Consider the following 17560-nt stretch of genomic DNA (forward strand, 5'->3'; position numbering starts at 1 on the left):
GAAGTTAGGTTAGGTCGGGGAGTAGTGGCGGATAGGCGGGCGGGTGGGCATCGGCGTTGAGAGAAGCGTCTTTGATCCGTTTGTGATCGTCGCGAGGCTGGGTTAACTTCGCACGGCCGCCCCGCCGAAAGACATACTCGCGTCGCGTCTCGCGATCGGCGGCGTGAGTGAAACGGTGATGCAGAGGAGTGAGAACGCGACCGTGATCGCACCGAGATCGCCACCTCCGTCGCCGTCTCGTCGGGCTCCACCCGCGCGAGGAGCACCAGCCTCGACGTAAAACGGAGGCAAATGGAGGCAGCGGACACGGTGCGGGTGCGCGGACTTTCCTCTCCGGCAGGCGGCGAAATATCCGGCTGACCACCAGGGGTTCTCAATAATCGGGAGCGACGGCGGGTACGTTTCTCTCCCCCCTCGAGTCCGCGCCGGCTTGTTAAGAGAGGATGCGAGAATCAGCGAGAATGAGAGCGGCCCTGTTCGTAGCGTCGCATCGCGCCGACCCGTCCCTCTTTCCCCTCCCGAGTTTATCCTCGCCCGAGCGTGCGCGACGAAGCGTTGAAACGAGAAAGAGAGAGAGAGAGAGAAAGAGAGAGAAAAAATGAGGCAAGAAAGAAAGAAAGAGACCGCTCGTGACATAATAGCGCCGTTATATCCCAGATCCCAGCGCGAAGATTCGAGCCGCACAGTGGCGAGCATTGGCGAGCAAGGAGCGAGCGCGGGAGAGAGGGGTTAGGGGGGTGAGCTGCGGAGACCCACAGCTGTTCGCAGTCTTCGCGACTTCGCGATTTCGCCGGTGCGGAAAGCGGAAAGGTCCGATATCAATCCTTCCTTCTCTTTTTCTCTCTCTTTCTCTCTCCCCGATCCCCCCCGTGCTCCGCGATCCCTCCTCACGTCGCGCGGTTGCGGTACGCTCGCGATGTAAATATACACGTCGGCCGTCGGTCCCCCTCGCTCGCTCGCTCGCGAGTCGCGTGCGCGAATGCCGTGAATCCGTCGCTTCGTTACTCCGTAATCCGTCGTATCATTTTCCGCGTATCGGAACGCGTCGCGAGTCGCGAGAGCCAGAGCTGTCGGCGCACGTGAATCCGCGCGCGGGGGACACTCCTCGGCGCGGGCATCCCGATGTCGGGCAGCCCGAAACGGAGTCACCGCCGCTGCCGCCACCGCCTTCGGGTTATTGGCACTTCCGCGCGCCTTAGATAATAGACTCGCCTTGTTAAGCGCGCCGACAGCCCCCGCGCGCGTGTCCGTGTCGGTGTCGGCCTGCGCTCGATCGCGCTCCGGGCTCCGGGCGCGGTGCCGATCGAGCCGAAACGCCCTGAAGCGTCCAACGCGACTCGACGACTTCCGCCGTGCCTCCTGGTAACCGATGACGGAGAAACGATGTAATCGAGAATCTATAACGTTCCGTCGACCTGTCATCCGAAATGTTCCTAATGTTTATCTCTCGCTCTCGTTATCGCCATTATCGCGGTAACAACGTTTACGGGACGTGTCGAGATGGAGCTGTAGTTAAGAGATTTTTTTTTCCTTTTACTTACTGCGGACTGCGGCTTTGCTTTTAGTTTCGTTCGCGTTGGTCGTCGGATAAGTCGCGCGATATGCGGCGCATATGGTGAGCCGTGGAGAAAAAAAAAAAAACCCGCCGCAGACGGATCTCGATTCCAAAAAAAGGTCGTTTCTCTTTCGCGAGACGATCGCAGACGTTCCGAGACGTATCGCGGAGACGCGAAGGAAATTCGGTCGGTCGATAATTGCGCCGTGCCCCGTGAAGATACTCGAATTTCTATCGATTTTAATACGAGATGCCTTTAACAAAGGGCATTTATTAGTCCTAAATGAACGGATCTGAGATAACGAGACGTTAAAAGTGATCGTTCTCCGAATGACGCGAATAAAACGCCCTTTACGCGGACGTCCGGGATTTAGTGCGTCCTTTTGAACACGATAATCCAAGTTCCACCGTCGTGTCTGCAGAGAAACTGCGGGAAAGAAGCGATGGCTCGATCGAGAGGAACGTGAAGAAGGCCACCTTGGCGCGTGGCAAATCGGGTCAAAGGCCTGGCTCCTCGTTCTCCTCGTCCTCGTCCACGGAGAGGCTGCGAAAGATGCCCGGGCCGTCGACGCAAGAGAGGCCCCGTGCTCACCGGCTCACCGACATCGAGTCTCAGACGAAGGTTAATAAACTAAAAATTATGTCGCGCTTTAGTGGATTTAAAAAAGCTCGCACGAGAATGTCGAATTTATTACACACAAGTTCGATTATAAAGTTCCAGAGGGAATTTAATTCCCTTGTGTGAATGAAATTGCAGGGCTTGAGCGGTAACCGGACGGACGACTTCGGCACGCCCGTTAGTTCTGGCAGCAACATGAGTAGCATCGCACGCTTTCCGAAGCTCGACGAGTGTGCCCACTTTCATTACGAGCACGTCGAGCTTGGTACTCTGGAGGTACGCCAAAACGCGAAACACACGGAAGGTTCGGTTAAGAAAACACCGGCTCGGCTTTCAGGTATCCGTCAACGAGGGTTCCAACGACTCGGAGAGCTACGCCGTTCGAATAACATCCGGCGACGCGTGCTGGACGCTACAGAGGTCCTACGACAACTTCGTCATGTTCGATAAGCAGCTGCATCGCTGCATATTCGACAGAAAGTTTTCCTCCTTAACGAAGCTTCCAGATGTTCGGCCAAAAAACGCCTGTGATATACTAAAGGAATACTTGAGCCGGTTCTCGCTGCTGAATCACGAAGGCCTAAACTGTGGCCCGGTATTAAATTGGCTACAGCTCGATAACAGGGGAAGAAGGATTCTGGTGCCGGAATCGGATTCCTGTCCTATCAATACTCCAGCCGTCGCCGCGGCATACGCCGTGAGACCCTACACCGCTCAAGCCCAAGACGAGATCTCTTTCCAGGTAATCAATTAGCTAACTTGCAAGTTTTTGTACTATGAGAACTTTGCGCTCTGACTAATCCAAGTGATTTAATATGATAAACAGGTAGGCGACATGATATCCGTTATAGACATGCCCCCTCCGGGGGAAAGTACGTGGTGGCGTGGAAAGCATGGATTCGCGGTTGGATTTTTCCCGGCCGAATGCGTCGCCGTAATCGGGGACAAAGTGCCGCGTCACTTGACGGTTTCGACGACGGTCAGATCGAGATTACCAGTAAAGCCCGTGCTCCGGAAACATGGCAAATTGATCGCCTTTTTTAGATCCTTCATACTAAATCGGCCCTCTAGGAGGAGATTGAAGCAATCGGGTATACTGCGAGAGCGCGTATTTGGTTGCGATTTGGGAGAACATCTATTAAACTCTGGTCAAGACGGTACATTTTTTTCTAGCATACTTTTTATAATTTAGATATATCGAGTATAAACTATATAAAAGAGGAAGGAAGACGAAAAAGATTATTCGTTTTGTAGTGCCTACCGTTTTGACGTGCTGCGCGGAATTCATAGAGAAACATGGTCTAGTCGACGGTATATATCGTCTTAGTGGCGTAACGTCCAACATTCAAAAATTGCGGAACGCCTTCGACGAAGATAGGGTACCAGCGTTGCATTCCGATGAGAGCATTCTGCAAGATATCCACTCCGTAGCATCGTTATTGAAGATGTACTTTAGAGAGCTGCCGAATCCATTGTGCACGTATCAACTTTACTCCACTTTCGTCAATGCGGTTCAAGCCAGTAGCGACGCTGAGAGATTGAGACGTATGAGAGACGCGGTTAGAAAGTTACCGCCACCACATTACAGGTAGTTTTATCCATATTTCCATTTTCGTTACCTGTCGCGGCAACGAGTCGACGATTTATTCTAATCTTTATCAAATAATGTACGCAGGACACTGGAATATTTGATGCGTCATCTGGTGAGGGTAGCCGCGCGTGGCACGGAAACAGGTATGACTCCGCGCAATGTGGCCATCGTCTGGGCGCCAAATCTCTTGAGGTGCAAGGAGTTGGAAGTGGGTGGTGTAGCGGCCCTTCAGGGTGTCGGAGTTCAGGCGGTCGTGACGGAATTTCTAGTCTGCTACGCGGAACTCATATTCGGGGATGGTCCTGTTGGCAGACCAAAGTCTTTGGCGATCACCACGTCCGCGCGATTGCTTACTTTGGAGGAAGCGCGCAACAGAAGTCTCAGAGGCGAGCCTGATTACATAGAGGTTGGGGCGGGTCCGGCTGGCCTTCCTTTGCGCTATCACACTGTCATAGAGCTGCCACGCAAACGAAATGGCTCGAAACGATCGCCCTCGCTAAATTGGAGGGCGCTATTCGGTAGAGGCGCTGTCGGAAAAACGAGGCAAATTGGCACGCCACCTCAAGCGGAAACAGTGCCAAGTTCCTTGAACTCTTTGCGACGCCTGAGACCCGTCAAAAGCGCCGACAGTTTAGACGGCGAAGATGGATTGGGTCCGCTTTTAGGAGGACCACCTCCCATCAGAACCTGCGGTCACAGTCGATCCGTCTCGCACGATTCGTACTTTGATCACTTGGCTGATGCGCCTAACGCATCTTCGCCGTTGGATCTCTCAGAGATACAACTTAACTTCGATCTCGAAGAACGAGAGATGAGGATGCTTTCGGAGGAGGAAGGTGGCGGAGTGGCGTCGGTAGAAGCGTCACCGCGTCGGCAAAGAACCGAAGGAAATCAATGTGCCGCCGCGACCGGCGGGTCTAAGAGGAAACGATCTCGCTTAGAAGAAAGATTGCATTGCGACGTCGAGTTGCGTTTCATAGACAGCCAAAGTCCTGATCAGGTGATTAACGTAAATTAGTCTCAGTCATTTTCTATATGCACGTCATGTCTAATCTATGTCGAATCTTTCAGGTCATGGTGTCGACAAGTGCGGATATTCACAGTATCGAAACACCGTCTCCGTTACAAACCCCAGGTTATCTACCGTTGTTGTCGGAAGCCTCTACGCCGTTAACGCCCGCTACGCTGCAGGGCACGTCTCACTCTACGTCGCCGGTACCAGCTAATAGCCCCAGAATAAGTTTTCGAAGTTTCACTTTGCCGTTAGAGATTGGCGACGAGCGCGACGGAAGTAATACGAATAAGTTGAAGGAGACCAGTGCGTCATCTTCTGAAAAGTCGTCGGATCCTAGCCATAGGTTGTCTATAAATTTAGAAGACCGAGATAAGAGATTGGAGCCATGTGAGAGGATTATAGCTTATGATGGACGCGTGGAATTGCACGATAGAAACGCGACCACATCGCGTACCGAAAATCGCGTCGCGAGTCAATCGAGCGCGGTCGCTTCGATTTTCAACGATACGGAGATGACACCGTGTAACAGATTATCCTCCTCTTCGTGCGAAGAAGCTGTAACTAGCGGAGTTGCCGCATCCCGTAAGGACGTAACACAGCTGAGTTTGCATTCTGTGGAGATCTCATCTAAATCGTATAAAGAAAAAGAAGAGGCGGCTAACGAACGCGACGAGTCTACTGATTCACCAAATAATCTTACCGCGGTGGCTGATTTGCCGAGGTTGCCATCCAATACGACCGATCTCGATTCTCCCATGTCGTGCGAACAAACTCTACAGGAGCTGCAGGAGTCTGGATTCGTAATTTGCGACAGCTCCGACAAAGTGTTCAGCAATACGGAAAATCCGCGCGCGACGAGTAGCAACAACGACTCCGGCGACTGGGTGATTGTTGGAGGAACGGCAGCTAATTCCTTTATAACACCGATCAGCGAATCGACTAGTCCCAACGATTCCTTTGTGGAAAGCGACGCGAATCCAGCGTCGGAGAACGTTCCTGGAACACTGCTGGAGCTCACGCTGCCTCCGACCGCGGACGCGTTCCGTATGGGAATGACTTCCGACAATTCGACGGGAAGTCGTGCATCGATGCAGGAAAGCGAGGAGATGATACTCGATGTTACCGATACGAAGAAGTATACGAGTCATGGGCTCGAACGAGAAGAGGCTGAGTCGCAGACAAGTTTTGGTCTCGTAAACGAGGATAATCTCGCGGACGACACCCATTCTCGACTGCGCGATCGGGAGAATGGCAATCGATATTCCTGCACGGATGTTAATTCGGGCCAAGAGTCTAACGCGAGGGAGCAGCAGCAACAGGTTCGCGCGTGTTACATCGAGGCGGACAATGCGAACGTATTTGGTACAAATCGGAATGAGATACGTGACGATAAGGAGCTGTTTGCGGAAACGGAAACATTTGAGAACTATCGCCGTCTGTCGAGAGACACGAGCGCGCAGCAGCGTGATTGCGCGACACGCACTTTACACGTCACGAATCATCCGCGATTCTTGAATAAATCCGAGGGAAATCAGGAGACGAGCGTTACGCGAGACGATCGTGACAACGACCATTGTACGAACGGACTGTCAAAGAAGTGCCAAAGTTTTGGATACAATAATTCGCAGAAGCAGCAGAGTAATACGCAACAAATACGCAAATGCGCTTCCAAACGTGGCGACGAGGGTCACAAATGCGTCAGTTTGCAAGCTAATCGAATACGAGGCAACACCGAAGTGAGGATTCCTTCGGAGAACGCGGCCGAGCCTTGCGAGGTGGCACACGCGCCAGAAGGGGCGTCCGAGGTGATGGAACGGACGTTGGACACGTCGAGCACATTCACGAACACCTTGTCGCCGACCATCGACGATACGGTGGTTCTTCCGCCACGAGACACCGCGGCGATTTTGCAGGAGCTAGCTCTGCAAAGATTATCCGGAGGCGCGGTAGGAGACGCGTCTACGCCTGTAAGAAGAAAATATGAAAGCGAAACAATCAGAGAGCGAAGGAGCTTTGATTCGGAGATCGGCAGGGAGATCGTCCGAGAGAGTAAGATGAGACAAGAATTGGATTGCGCGAGGGGGAAATCCGAGGAGCCGTCGCAGCATTTACCACCTTGCTTGCGGGCGCGTCACGCGAGGGCGACTCGAGCGGCGCTGAGCCGCTCCCTGGACGAGGCCAAGTTCAATCGAATGACGAAGGACATCTCGTTGTCGGTGAAACCGACGTCCGAGGACGTGCAGCATTGCTCGACGCCTAACGTCGGCAGCAGCTCCGGCACCTGCTCGAGCGCCTCCGAGAAGATCCAATTGCGAAATCTCGGCGGCCTAGACCTGGGGGACCCGCAGTGTAGAGAAAGAATCGAAAAGTACAAAGAGGAGAGAAGGACGTTCTTGAGGGACAAGTATCGGTCGGAGAGTTTCCGTGGAGTTTCATCGAAAACCGAGGACGACGGCGAGCAGGCGTTATTAACCAGGTTGAAACAGAGGGCTACGAGACCTTCTCTTCATTAATGAAATCCGGTCTTCGTAAGACAAGGAAAGAAAGGGAGCTAGGGTTCCCTCGTTCTCTATAGTAGTATAAATAAGTTCTTGAGCAGTTAACGCGTAATGCGATATCCATTATCTACCTGCATCTTAGAACAAGTGCAAATTGTAGGGCGGCTGTCGAATTAATCAACCGTATGACCAAATTCAACCTCGTTCTTAACGCCACGTCTGCTTTTGTTTTCGAATATACACGGCAACTAATTAGAATGACGGGAGGTCGAGCAAACGTGTATCCAAACGGTAATAATAGAGAGACGGCGTTATCTTAAATTACATAACTTTACCGCTCGTATATTTTTATTGAATTTATATCCCAGGTATGTACGCTAACTTGGGCTTATTTGTACTACTCACGAATGCGAATGCCGCTTTTGCATTCGATGACATATTGTTTATGTAATTCTGCCAAACGCTCTTTCACTAGATCCACTGAACCGCTTTCACTTGAATCTCACCGATGCCGCGGCCTTATCGCGGTTGATAATGAAGGTGAATTACGACGAGGATGATAAAACGAGTTACGCGATCCATGACTCATCTTCATATCGTCGATCGCCATTGTTAGCTGAATTGTACGAATGCTTTTAAAGCTCATTATTAATTTATTACGAACTCGAAGGAAAGTATTCATTTTTATTATTGTTAGAAGCTTTAAAATAACGATCCTCTTTGTAATTATTATTATTATTAATATTATTATTTGATTTTTATATTTACTTATATTCTTTGTACTGTTACGCTAGCGAAGAAAAAACGCGCACGCGCATGTAACATTTCAGCTGCTTTGTATGTACCAGAGTCAACAATATCTCGTGCAGGTTCTCACGACGTCACGCGAGACGTTGGACTCACCTGTTGCTTTTACACCGTAGGTAAAATCTTTTAAAAAAAAATTGTACATCTTGGAATTTTATTTTTTAGAGAGATTCCTTTACGAGCCGCGTAAAATCTGGTCGCCTTTTTACAGCGAAATTGTAACTTTACCGAAATTTAGATAAGTATTTTTCTCTCGCGAGTGAAAAATTTCTGGTACATACATAAAGTTTAACTAAATTGCGCTTTCCGAGTTGGTCGAGGGAGTCTCGACGAACTCGCTCGCGCGACGTTAAACCAGGCGTTTCATTCGCGCGCCAATGTTACTCTCGCGTTATGGACTGGTCCATAATGACGACATCCACAGATATATCTTTTGAAAACATGTTAATTCTCTCGGTTAGTTAATATGTGTGTAACATATTGATTTCTATAACAATGCGCTTGTCGACGGAAGGCTAGCTTAAAATCAAGATTACTATCGGATTACACTAAAGTGGTTCTTCTATCTTAATATCCTAAGTGTGTATCGCGCGCATTGGCTTCGCGTTTTATTACATTTCGATTACTAAGCAGCAGCTCTGCTGCTCACACATCGCCTCATCTCATTTCTGTTACGTCGCACGACGCTTTAGAGCGATGGTTCATACGTTTTTAGTTTCCTTTTATCCCATTTTATTATTTTTATTTCCGATTTTTAATCGGTCTCTTCTGTGAAAAAGAGAACGATGATGTTTTCGCACGCGGAAATGTTTTTTTTTGTTTTGTTTTCTATAAAGGCTTAGCAAACTGAGCGTTTCTTTTTTTTAAGCACGGTTCGAGAACTGTTTAATAAGACTGGGACTAATTGTCGACGCTAATTGTTGAGTACGATTTCAGTGATGCTCGCGTCTGCGACCTGCGGACGCGATGAACAAATTACAATTTAATACTCGGAGAGCCTTACGCTGAAATACGTTTTGATCTCTTACAAATTCTCAAGATATTTAATTAAGATTATTAGTGATTAGAAACGATGACGTTTAAAATCTCTTGCATGCGTAGTGAGGACTCGAAAAACCGTGGTTTTCGTTTCGAACACGTGACTGTTTCTTTTTAATGTCGGTTAATTAACGTTAAAATATTTTTTTTGTCGACTGAATGGTACGGCAACCAAGAATTGATACCGTCAACGATCGCGGTGTTACCGTGCTTTCCCCGTGTAATCGTTCGCGTGTCTCGTATCCCCACTCGAATATCTCAGTCGTGTATCTCTATCGTGCAAATCTGTAAGCAGTGTTCAGGCACGCGTAGTGCACGTTTACTAACTTATTGACTGTTAATGATAAAATACTTAGAGATTCAATAGTCGTGCTTGCGCGCGCGCGCTTCCCTGGATTCTTTTATCCGAGATGGTAATGGCCTAACTAGAGAGGGAGAGAGAGAGAGAGAGAGATATGTCTAGACAACGCCTGAAAACCCCTTACAAATGAGGTACCTAATGACTTATGCACAATATAACGCGCAATAATGATACATCCGCGAGCGATGTGTATTTTTAATAAGCTGAGATTCCGCAGTCTCGCAAAATAGTCTGTAGAGATCCTTATTAAGGGCACGAGAAAGAGAGAGAGAGAGAGAGAGAGAAACGATACGAAACAATATTAAGAGCCGTATAGAAAGTAAAGAGTTCCCTATAAAACGACACACACAGACACACACACACACACACAACACAAAGACTAATTCTCTAATATTCAAAGGCTAATATATATATACATATACATATATATATATACATATACATATATATATATGTATATATAGACATATAGTAATCTTGTTTTTGAGTGTAGGAGGCTCACGCCTCATCCGGCTGGGCGCATCTTTGCCCCCCTTTAGTTATAATCGCATTTAATAATAATAATTGTTTCCGTTATGAGAGACTACTGTTTGTCGATTATAATTATAATATATGCAAGTTGTACGTGAAATAAATATAAATGCTGTAAATCGGAGGAAGATGGGACGCATATGTTTCTTCGAATTTCCGCGTCCCTCGTCTCCCTTGTCTTCCTCGCCCATGCTGTGACGTTGGTAATTAACGACGGGACTATAATAATTAATAATTGTGCGGGTTGTATCAATATTTCCTTTTTTAATTTCGTCCGACAAACCGGACGCTCCGTACCCCTCCGTCGTCGTCGTCTTCGTCGTCGTCGTCGTCATTGCCCCACGAGCAGCCTCGACTGCTTTCGAGCGGTCTTGAGGCGAGCTCACTCGACACGTATAAAGGACCTTTAGTCTTTACTTCTTTAAACGCTGTGATAGAGTGGATGAAAGGTGGGGTGCCACTCGACCGGCGGCGGAAGAGGCCGCGGGTGCCCTCGCTGAGGGGGCACGAGTTCGCCTTTATATCGTAGAACGAGGGCCACTCGAGAGGCCAGGAAGCGCCGAGGTGAGGGCGACTCCGTGACTATCACCGGATCTACCGCGGCAATTATTTTTAAACACGCCGTGTAGATAGGGATCTCTTTTAAGCACCAAAAATGAGAGAGAGAGAAAGAGAGTGTTTTGCGCGGGGTGCCCAGGTCTTCACCTTGTAGCTTGTAGCTCGCGTACGGGGTAGAGTGGCTTTTAAACAAAAATCGCGCCGACTCGCGCTTACTCGAAACGAGACGGACTGATTAGGAGCGCGCCGAGAGACAACATAGGCGGCATTTTCGACACGGGCCTTTCATCCTCGCCGCGTGTCGCTCCTCGCCATCCACGCTCCTCTCGCCACGTCGCTCCTTCCCCGAGAGGCAAGCGCGCTTTCACGGTGCGCAAATCGAATCAGAACGCCCCCGCAGGGTCGACGACAATGTTATTTGTTAGCGGAAGCGTCGTAGTAACCGGAGCTTGAAACGAGGCCAGATTGCCACTGTGATCGAGTTAAACGGCACGTGGGCAGTAACGCCGTTGTCTCTATAGCGAGTATCTCCTCTCCTTTCCTCTCGCCTCCGTATATATCACGTGTCTTCCGTGTTCTCTTCTTGTGTGCCATATCCTCCCGCGAATCAAGCAGGAATTTTCGCGTGAAAAGAAAGAGAGAGAAAAAAGAGAGACGTTTTTTTGCGGCCGGACTGAAAACTCTCTCGGCCGACGGCTGTGGGGGGGTTTTAGGCGGCTTTATTTCGGGGATCGTTGGAGAGCCGCGGATTGACACGCGGCGACGTCTTGACAGCTTGTTAGGCTAACGGTTCACCCTCGACTTTGCTCCTCGAGGCCTAATTCCCCCCCCCCTTTTTTTTTTTTTTTTTTTTTCATTTTTTTTTTTCGAGCGGATCAAATTGATCTTTGATCGACGCGTATCATTGCGCGCGCTCCGATATAAATTCTTCGCAAATCTGTCGCCACCATTGATGGATTCCTAGTAATGTATAGTCGAATGACGTCGAAAGAAATTAAAATTTTGGTCGATTTGACATCGAAGTTGCAGCAAATATCAACGAACCTTCAACTATCGTTTCAACTTTTCGTTTCAATGTCGAATCGACCTTTGTTTCATAGCGATTTTTCTACGCTGATTTGAATCCAGGATTTAATAAGAACTACAAAAAGTATCCCATATCGACTCTGGGCGAAAATCGTAGGTTGCCCATCTTTCGCCGGCCGCGTTTACGCGCCTCGCACGGGCGACCTACGGTTACATTCGGGCATCGATACCCGCCGAACCCCGGCGACTGAAAATAATGAAAGTAATGGGAACACGCCCACTGCATTTAGCCCGCCGAACTAAAGCGCGCCGCGCTCTGTAACCCCTTGTTGCAACACCCCTTCCACACACGAGAGAGGGAGAGAGAGAGAGAGAGAGGACCGCGCCGCTCGCTGGCGCCTTGCCCGTCCTCACTCTCGTTCTATGCCCTATTGGCCATTGTACCTGCCACTTCATTGTCCTTTATTTCATTATTTTCGCCGCATTCCGCTCCGTCTCCCTCGACGAGGGGCGCGAAATCTCCCCCTTTATTTACGTACCGTAATAATAGACGTCTTAACGGAATTTAATAAACGTCATAAATGGCCCCGTGATCTCATTTAGTTTACCAGCTTACCTGGCCAGCCTGGCAACGCCGGCGTTATCTTCCCGAGCATCAAAGGCCAAGTCCCCCCTCCGTCCCCCTGCCACCCCAGCGCGCGCTACTGATCCCAGACCTTCGTGTTTTGTTCGCGATAGAGTCATCTCAAACGCGGCGTCGCTCGGAAGAAATCGCGAGATTCCGAAAGAGCCGTGCTCTTCTTCGAGTCGCTATAAACGCGCCACGAAGCGCGACGTCGATACAAACTCTCTCTCCCTCCCCCCTCTCTGTCTCTCTCCCTCCCCTCTCTCTCACCGAGATCTTTCGCCAGAAGGGCCAGAAGTAAATCTCGCGCGGATTGATCTCGCGCACGGACGCGACGCCGACGCGCGTATCCATCTATCCGATGTGTATCCGAGAATGTACCCCGTGATTTCGTCCCGATAACACGATTACGATCCTCTCTTCGTCCTCTTTCTCCACCCCCGCGAATCAACGGCGAGAAGGGAAAGTAGGGAAGGAGAGGAGAAGGAGGGGAAGGAGGGATGGAAGCGTGGCACGGCGCCACCCTCTCTCCTCTCTCTCTCTCTCTCTCTCTCTCTCTTTCTCTTTCTATACGCATCCCGCTGCCCCCGAACTCGACAGCCGACAGAGTAGCTTCGCTCGCTCTGATCCCTCGCAATTACTTCCCATTATCTGGGTATTAGGATTCACCCCAACTGGAAGCACGACGTGCCCCGCAAGCACCTCACCGCCTGCGTGACACGCGCGCGCGCTCGTTGGAAAATCTCTACCGTCCGCTACAATATCGTCCCTTTTCTTAACAGGCACTTGCCGATCTTGCCGATCTAACGTCGCCGCAACAGGTAGCTAAAAACGGCGCCTCGCGATCGTTTCACGCGACCGCGCGTAATCACCATTCAAACATGCCCGATTGTCGTAATTACGGGCTGCAACGTGTCGTCCGGTGAATTTTCTAATGTCTTATCGCAGAATTTTTGTTATCGTAGAACAATGGAATATTGTGTTACATATATGATTAAACGAGACTATATATACCGCTGTTAAATATTAAAGGATGAAATTTAAACCAATACTTTGTTATTTTTTAATTACCATATGTGTCGCAATTTATTATTTTAACACAAAACGGTATTATTTTAACTTCATTGCGGTTTGAATTAACATTGTTTTAGTTAAATTAACGACGTATTGAATAGGAGAGCAGTGGCGATCTATGGGAATCTCGGCCAGAAATGAGATTAGTCGAATCAATTTGTCGATTTGCTATCGATGCATGAATGAATGGTCGCTATCGACCTACTGGTTGATATTTTTGTCATCTTTGACCTCGTCATTATTTTTATGCTGATCCAGCAATCGCGAATATTTCTATTGGATTTCTATTGTCTTTTGGCCTTTCTCCCCTCCACGTTTCTATATCGAATACACAGTAAGTATACAAAACATCAATATAAAACTGACCGAAAGACAAAAGAAATCTTATAGAAATATTCATAATTGCTCAATTAACGTAAGAATAACTATGACGAGATCGACGATGACAAAAATATCAACCAATATGCAACATCGACCATTCATCGACGCATCGACATCAAATATTGTGCAATAATTGAAAAGATTCAACACCGCTTTGTCGGTAGAGTTAGTTTTTTCTTACAGAAAGTTCAATGTGTTAATTCTGACCATACGTATACGATTTCATGTTATGTATAAGCTTAGTTTACTTATCGCGATCTGCATAACGAGTTTGTGAATCAGAATTTTGCGTAACAGTATCGTGCTACAGGCCTCTTAGGAACAATTTAATTTTTTACGAAGAATTGCATACTTTATATTGTTTATACGGTAAATTCAAACCCCTAAATAGAATATGCTTACTGGCGAACAAATTCTCCAATTGTGTAGATTTTTTTCAAACATCTTTAAACTCTGTTAAACGCGATCAATATACTTTACTACCTTTATTAGATCTTATCTGTATTTTGTATGTACTATAAGTTGTAATTTGTAATTTTTGTATTCTTCTTTTCTTTTTTTCTGCATTTTCCTGATGTTATATAATTATAATTGTTATATGTATACTAAAGAGACCTCTATAAATCCCGTTTACATAAATAAATAAATTTTTTATTTAATTAAATAAATCGACTTTGTTCGATTCGACTAATCACTGGGATGGTTAAAAAATGACTCAAATTGAGTATAATTTGAATTATACTACGAATTTAACAGAGCGTAGCGTGTTTTGAATCGCACGCTTTTTATCTCACATTCTCATCTGGCTGTTTGTGTCATCCAAAATTTTATAATTTATATTAAATGGCACTTTTTTTATGAATGTTTTAAAACGTTTCAATAGCGCTGATTGCTAATAATGGCAGTCAACGCGTTAACGAAGCGGACCTCGCGAGCTTCATTAGTTGAGTTTCCCTCCCGTCGGTCGATTCGACGCCTCGTTAATTTTCGCGAAAATGTCTTCGGACCGTAGGCACACCGAAATGTCGCGCCGACCATTAACGAAACGATCGCGTTAAAGAGACTCGATTGTCGTCCGCCACGACCCGCGACGCAATTAAATGTCAATGTCGGTGCACGCCACGAGCGGTCCGTAAAACATTGGTGTCATTATGACAACGTCTGCGTTTTTCCGGTATAAAAATCGCTGTTTCTCTCCTTTTCCCCCCCCCCCCCCCCCCAAGATATATATTACGTATATTAGAAATTTCGGAAAACTGTTTGGGAAAAGACAAATCGAGGAGAAACAAGTGTACACATCACGTCATTCACGTCAGAGCATGACAGTTTAATTCCTCAACGAAAACCACGGCCTATTTTTACACACTTGACTATAAAAAGTAACAACAGACCAAATACCGTATATTTATTTACCGTATTTCGCTATAAAAAGTAGAGATTTCGGAACCAGCAAAACTTCATTTCTTTAGCTTTTTTTTCCTTTTTATTATGTTACGTAAGCGGGAAAAATCCAGCGACGCTCCGGCGACGGAATACCGTTCCGCGTTGAACAGCATTAATTATTTCAGTGACACGTAAATACTGCTTTAAAGACACACGAAAAGACGTTGGCTTCTTTCCTCTCGATCCCTCCGGGGCGGGGACGATCTCTCTACCGAATTCCGTGTTCTTCGTTATACGCGCCGAGCTCTTTAGCCTAGGTGAACTTTCTGGGTGCATCCGGAAGGGGGGCCCGGTACCACCAACGAAGAGATTATATCCCGTTCCTTTCTACGCGTGGTGGTTGCCGTGATCCTGGTAAGAGATGAGCGGGTGACACCCGCCCTCGTCGTGGCGCGTCTCAGCGATGCTGGCGTTGGGCGGAATGCTGGACGTGCTGCGGCTGATGGTGCAGGCCGACCGTGTGCGGATGCGGATGTGAGTGCGGATGCGAGTGCGGATGCGGATGCGGATGTGGATGCGGATGAATCGTCGGATGAAGAATCCTCGGCGGCGTGCCGCGTCTCGACAGAGGTGTCGGCAGGGTGCCGCTTCGCGCCGACGTCGGGGTCGAGACCGTAGACGTCGACGTCAAGGTCGGCGTCGTCGGGGCCGGCGTAGGCGCCGGCGTCGGTGTCGTCGGGGTCGGCGTCGCCGTCGGCGTCGGGGTCGGCGACGGCGTCTCGTCTCCCAGCACGTCGATCTCGTCGTCGTCCTCGTCGTCGGAGTCCGCGGGCGCGTCACTGCTCGCGCGCGACTCGCGCCCGCCGCTCAGCGAAAAGTCGACGGGACGTTCTGTCAACATCAGCAAACAATCGTCGATTAGTACTTTTCGTTGGGAACTTCCGGATAAAACTGTCCGGAGCGATATCCGAGCGAATATTTCCGATTTCTCATGTCTGCAAGCGAAACAACGTTGTTGCGACGAGATATTTTTATCGCTCAATCGGTTTCTCAACGCTAATACTTCCACGACTTTCCGCTCGAGCGAAGACAGTTTCCCGGTTCTAATATTGTCTCTCGATTGTGGTGACATTTGAATAAAAGTCGGATTCGCGGCACGCGCTTCTACGGCCTACGGTAGCCCTCAGCGGTGAGCACAATCGAGAATATAGGTCTGACCGAGCACTTAACAGGTAATTGAGCAATTCTCTCTCCAAGAGAGAGAGAGAGAGAGAGAGAGAGAGAGAGAGAGAGAGACAGAGAAGGGGAAGAGATAGAAAGAGAGAGAGAGACAGGGGTAAACGGGAGTCGGAACAGGACGGCGAAAGAGAGGCATCGAAGGAGGGAACGAATCTCCCCGCCGGAGTTCCTTACGTAGCTCGCCTCGAGTCTAAAGACGCCGAGGCGGTCGCGTCTTCTGTATGCCCTCCACCCTACTCACCCTCCTCCTGATACCTCCTTCTTGGTTGCTACCAAGGAGACGTCTATGTAACTCGGTTAGCCCTTCCTACCGAACGAAGCCATCTTGTCTACCGAGACGAACAACTTTGGTATATGGGATGCGAACGCCATGGACCAAACTATTTAAATCGCTCTCGAAATGTCTCCCGTCGTCTCGTTAAATAATCGCTTTTATATTCGTACGCCGTGAATCCCGGGGTGGCTTAACGAGCGCATCCGTCAAGAAAAACTCGTGCCAAATTATCGAAAACGGAAAACAACATGTATCATAAATCACTCGAGGCAACGACATCATCGCAGCGAATTTTCTTCTAGGAAATTAATGAATGAGTACTGCGTTATCGAAAACGAAAAATAACACGTAAATTGCTCGTCGAGAAAATGACACCACCGCAGTGAATTTTCTTTTAGGAAATTAATATAATGCCACGTTATTGAAAACGGAAAATGATATGTAAATCGCTTGAAGTTACTATATTACCGCGGCAAATTTTCTTTTAGACAATGTATGGCGCATCACGTTATTAAAAGAAAAACGGAAAATGACACGTAAATTCCTTGAGGCAATAATATACCACCGCAACAATTTTTTTTTTTCTAGGAAATTAATGTAACGCACGCCACGTTATCGAAAATGGAAAATAATAGGTATATAAATCACTTGATTATCGAAAATGGAAAATAAATTAGTCGAGACAACGACACTATCGCAGCAAAATTTCTTTTAGGAAATTAATGTAACGCGCGCCACATTATCGAAAACGGCAAATATGTATAAATTGCTCGAAGTAATGATATTACCGCGGTGAATTTTCCTTTAATTATAAAGTGCATCACGTTTTTGAAAACAAATAATAAATGTATAAATTGCTCGAGGTAACGACACTACCGCGGCAAATATTCTTTTACACAATTGTAAGGCTCATCGTTATTAAAAACAAAAAATAATACATAAGTCGTTCGAGGTAACGATACCATCGCGGCGAATGTTCTTTTAA

The 17560-nt window shown here is 48.0% G+C and overlaps 2 protein-coding genes across 4 annotated transcripts; one reads left to right on the forward strand and one right to left on the reverse strand.

Annotated features, from left to right (window-relative positions):
- The first annotated feature begins 9 nt into the window (after positions 1 to 9).
- On the forward strand, positions 10 to 10139 carry LOC112466714 (GTPase-activating protein CdGAPr-like). Of its 3 annotated transcripts, none has more exons than XM_025034966.1 (8): positions 10 to 396; positions 1978 to 2177; positions 2313 to 2450; positions 2512 to 2916; positions 3001 to 3331; positions 3429 to 3762; positions 3850 to 4765; positions 4837 to 10139. In XM_025034966.1, exons 2-8 carry the CDS (start codon positions 2109 to 2111, stop codon positions 7291 to 7293), a joined length of 4650 nt encoding a protein of 1549 aa, XP_024890734.1. In that variant the 5' UTR covers positions 10 to 396; positions 1978 to 2108; the 3' UTR covers positions 7294 to 10139. The 3 variants fall into 3 exon arrangements, with proteins under 3 accessions (XP_024890734.1, XP_024890742.1, XP_024890751.1); XM_025034974.1 differs by lacking the exon at positions 10 to 396 and adding an exon at positions 620 to 810; XM_025034983.1 differs by lacking the exon at positions 10 to 396 and adding an exon at positions 943 to 1362.
- A 4866-nt stretch (positions 10140 to 15005) lies between these two features.
- Positions 15006 to 16194, reverse strand: LOC112466746 (arginine-glutamic acid dipeptide repeats protein-like). Its single transcript, XM_025035014.1, has one exon. The coding sequence runs from the start codon at positions 16192 to 16194 to the stop codon at positions 15520 to 15522; it is 675 nt and encodes a 224-aa protein (XP_024890782.1). The 3' UTR covers positions 15006 to 15519.
- Between the last annotated feature and the right edge of the window lie 1366 nt (positions 16195 to 17560).

Source organism: Temnothorax curvispinosus, unplaced genomic scaffold (assembly GCF_003070985.1).
Source record: "Temnothorax curvispinosus isolate PA1 unplaced genomic scaffold, ASM307098v1 QBEX01001596.1, whole genome shotgun sequence".
Taxonomy (NCBI): Eukaryota; Metazoa; Arthropoda; class Insecta; order Hymenoptera; family Formicidae; genus Temnothorax; species Temnothorax curvispinosus.

Excerpts from the sequence above, each read along its gene's own strand:
- LOC112466746 (XM_025035014.1), bottom strand. The coding sequence starts at position 16,194 with ATGTCACCACAATCGAGAGACAATATTAGAACCGGGAAACTGTCTTCG.
- LOC112466714 (XM_025034966.1), top strand. The coding sequence starts at position 2,109 with ATGCCCGGGCCGTCGACGCAAGAGAGGCCCCGTGCTCACCGGCTCACC. Across the intron at positions 2,178-2,312 it reads ACATCGAGTCTCAGACGAAG|GGCTTGAGCGGTAACCGGAC; the intron begins GTTAATAAACTA and ends ATGAAATTGCAG. Across the intron at positions 2,451-2,511 it reads TCGAGCTTGGTACTCTGGAG|GTATCCGTCAACGAGGGTTC; the intron begins GTACGCCAAAAC and ends CTCGGCTTTCAG.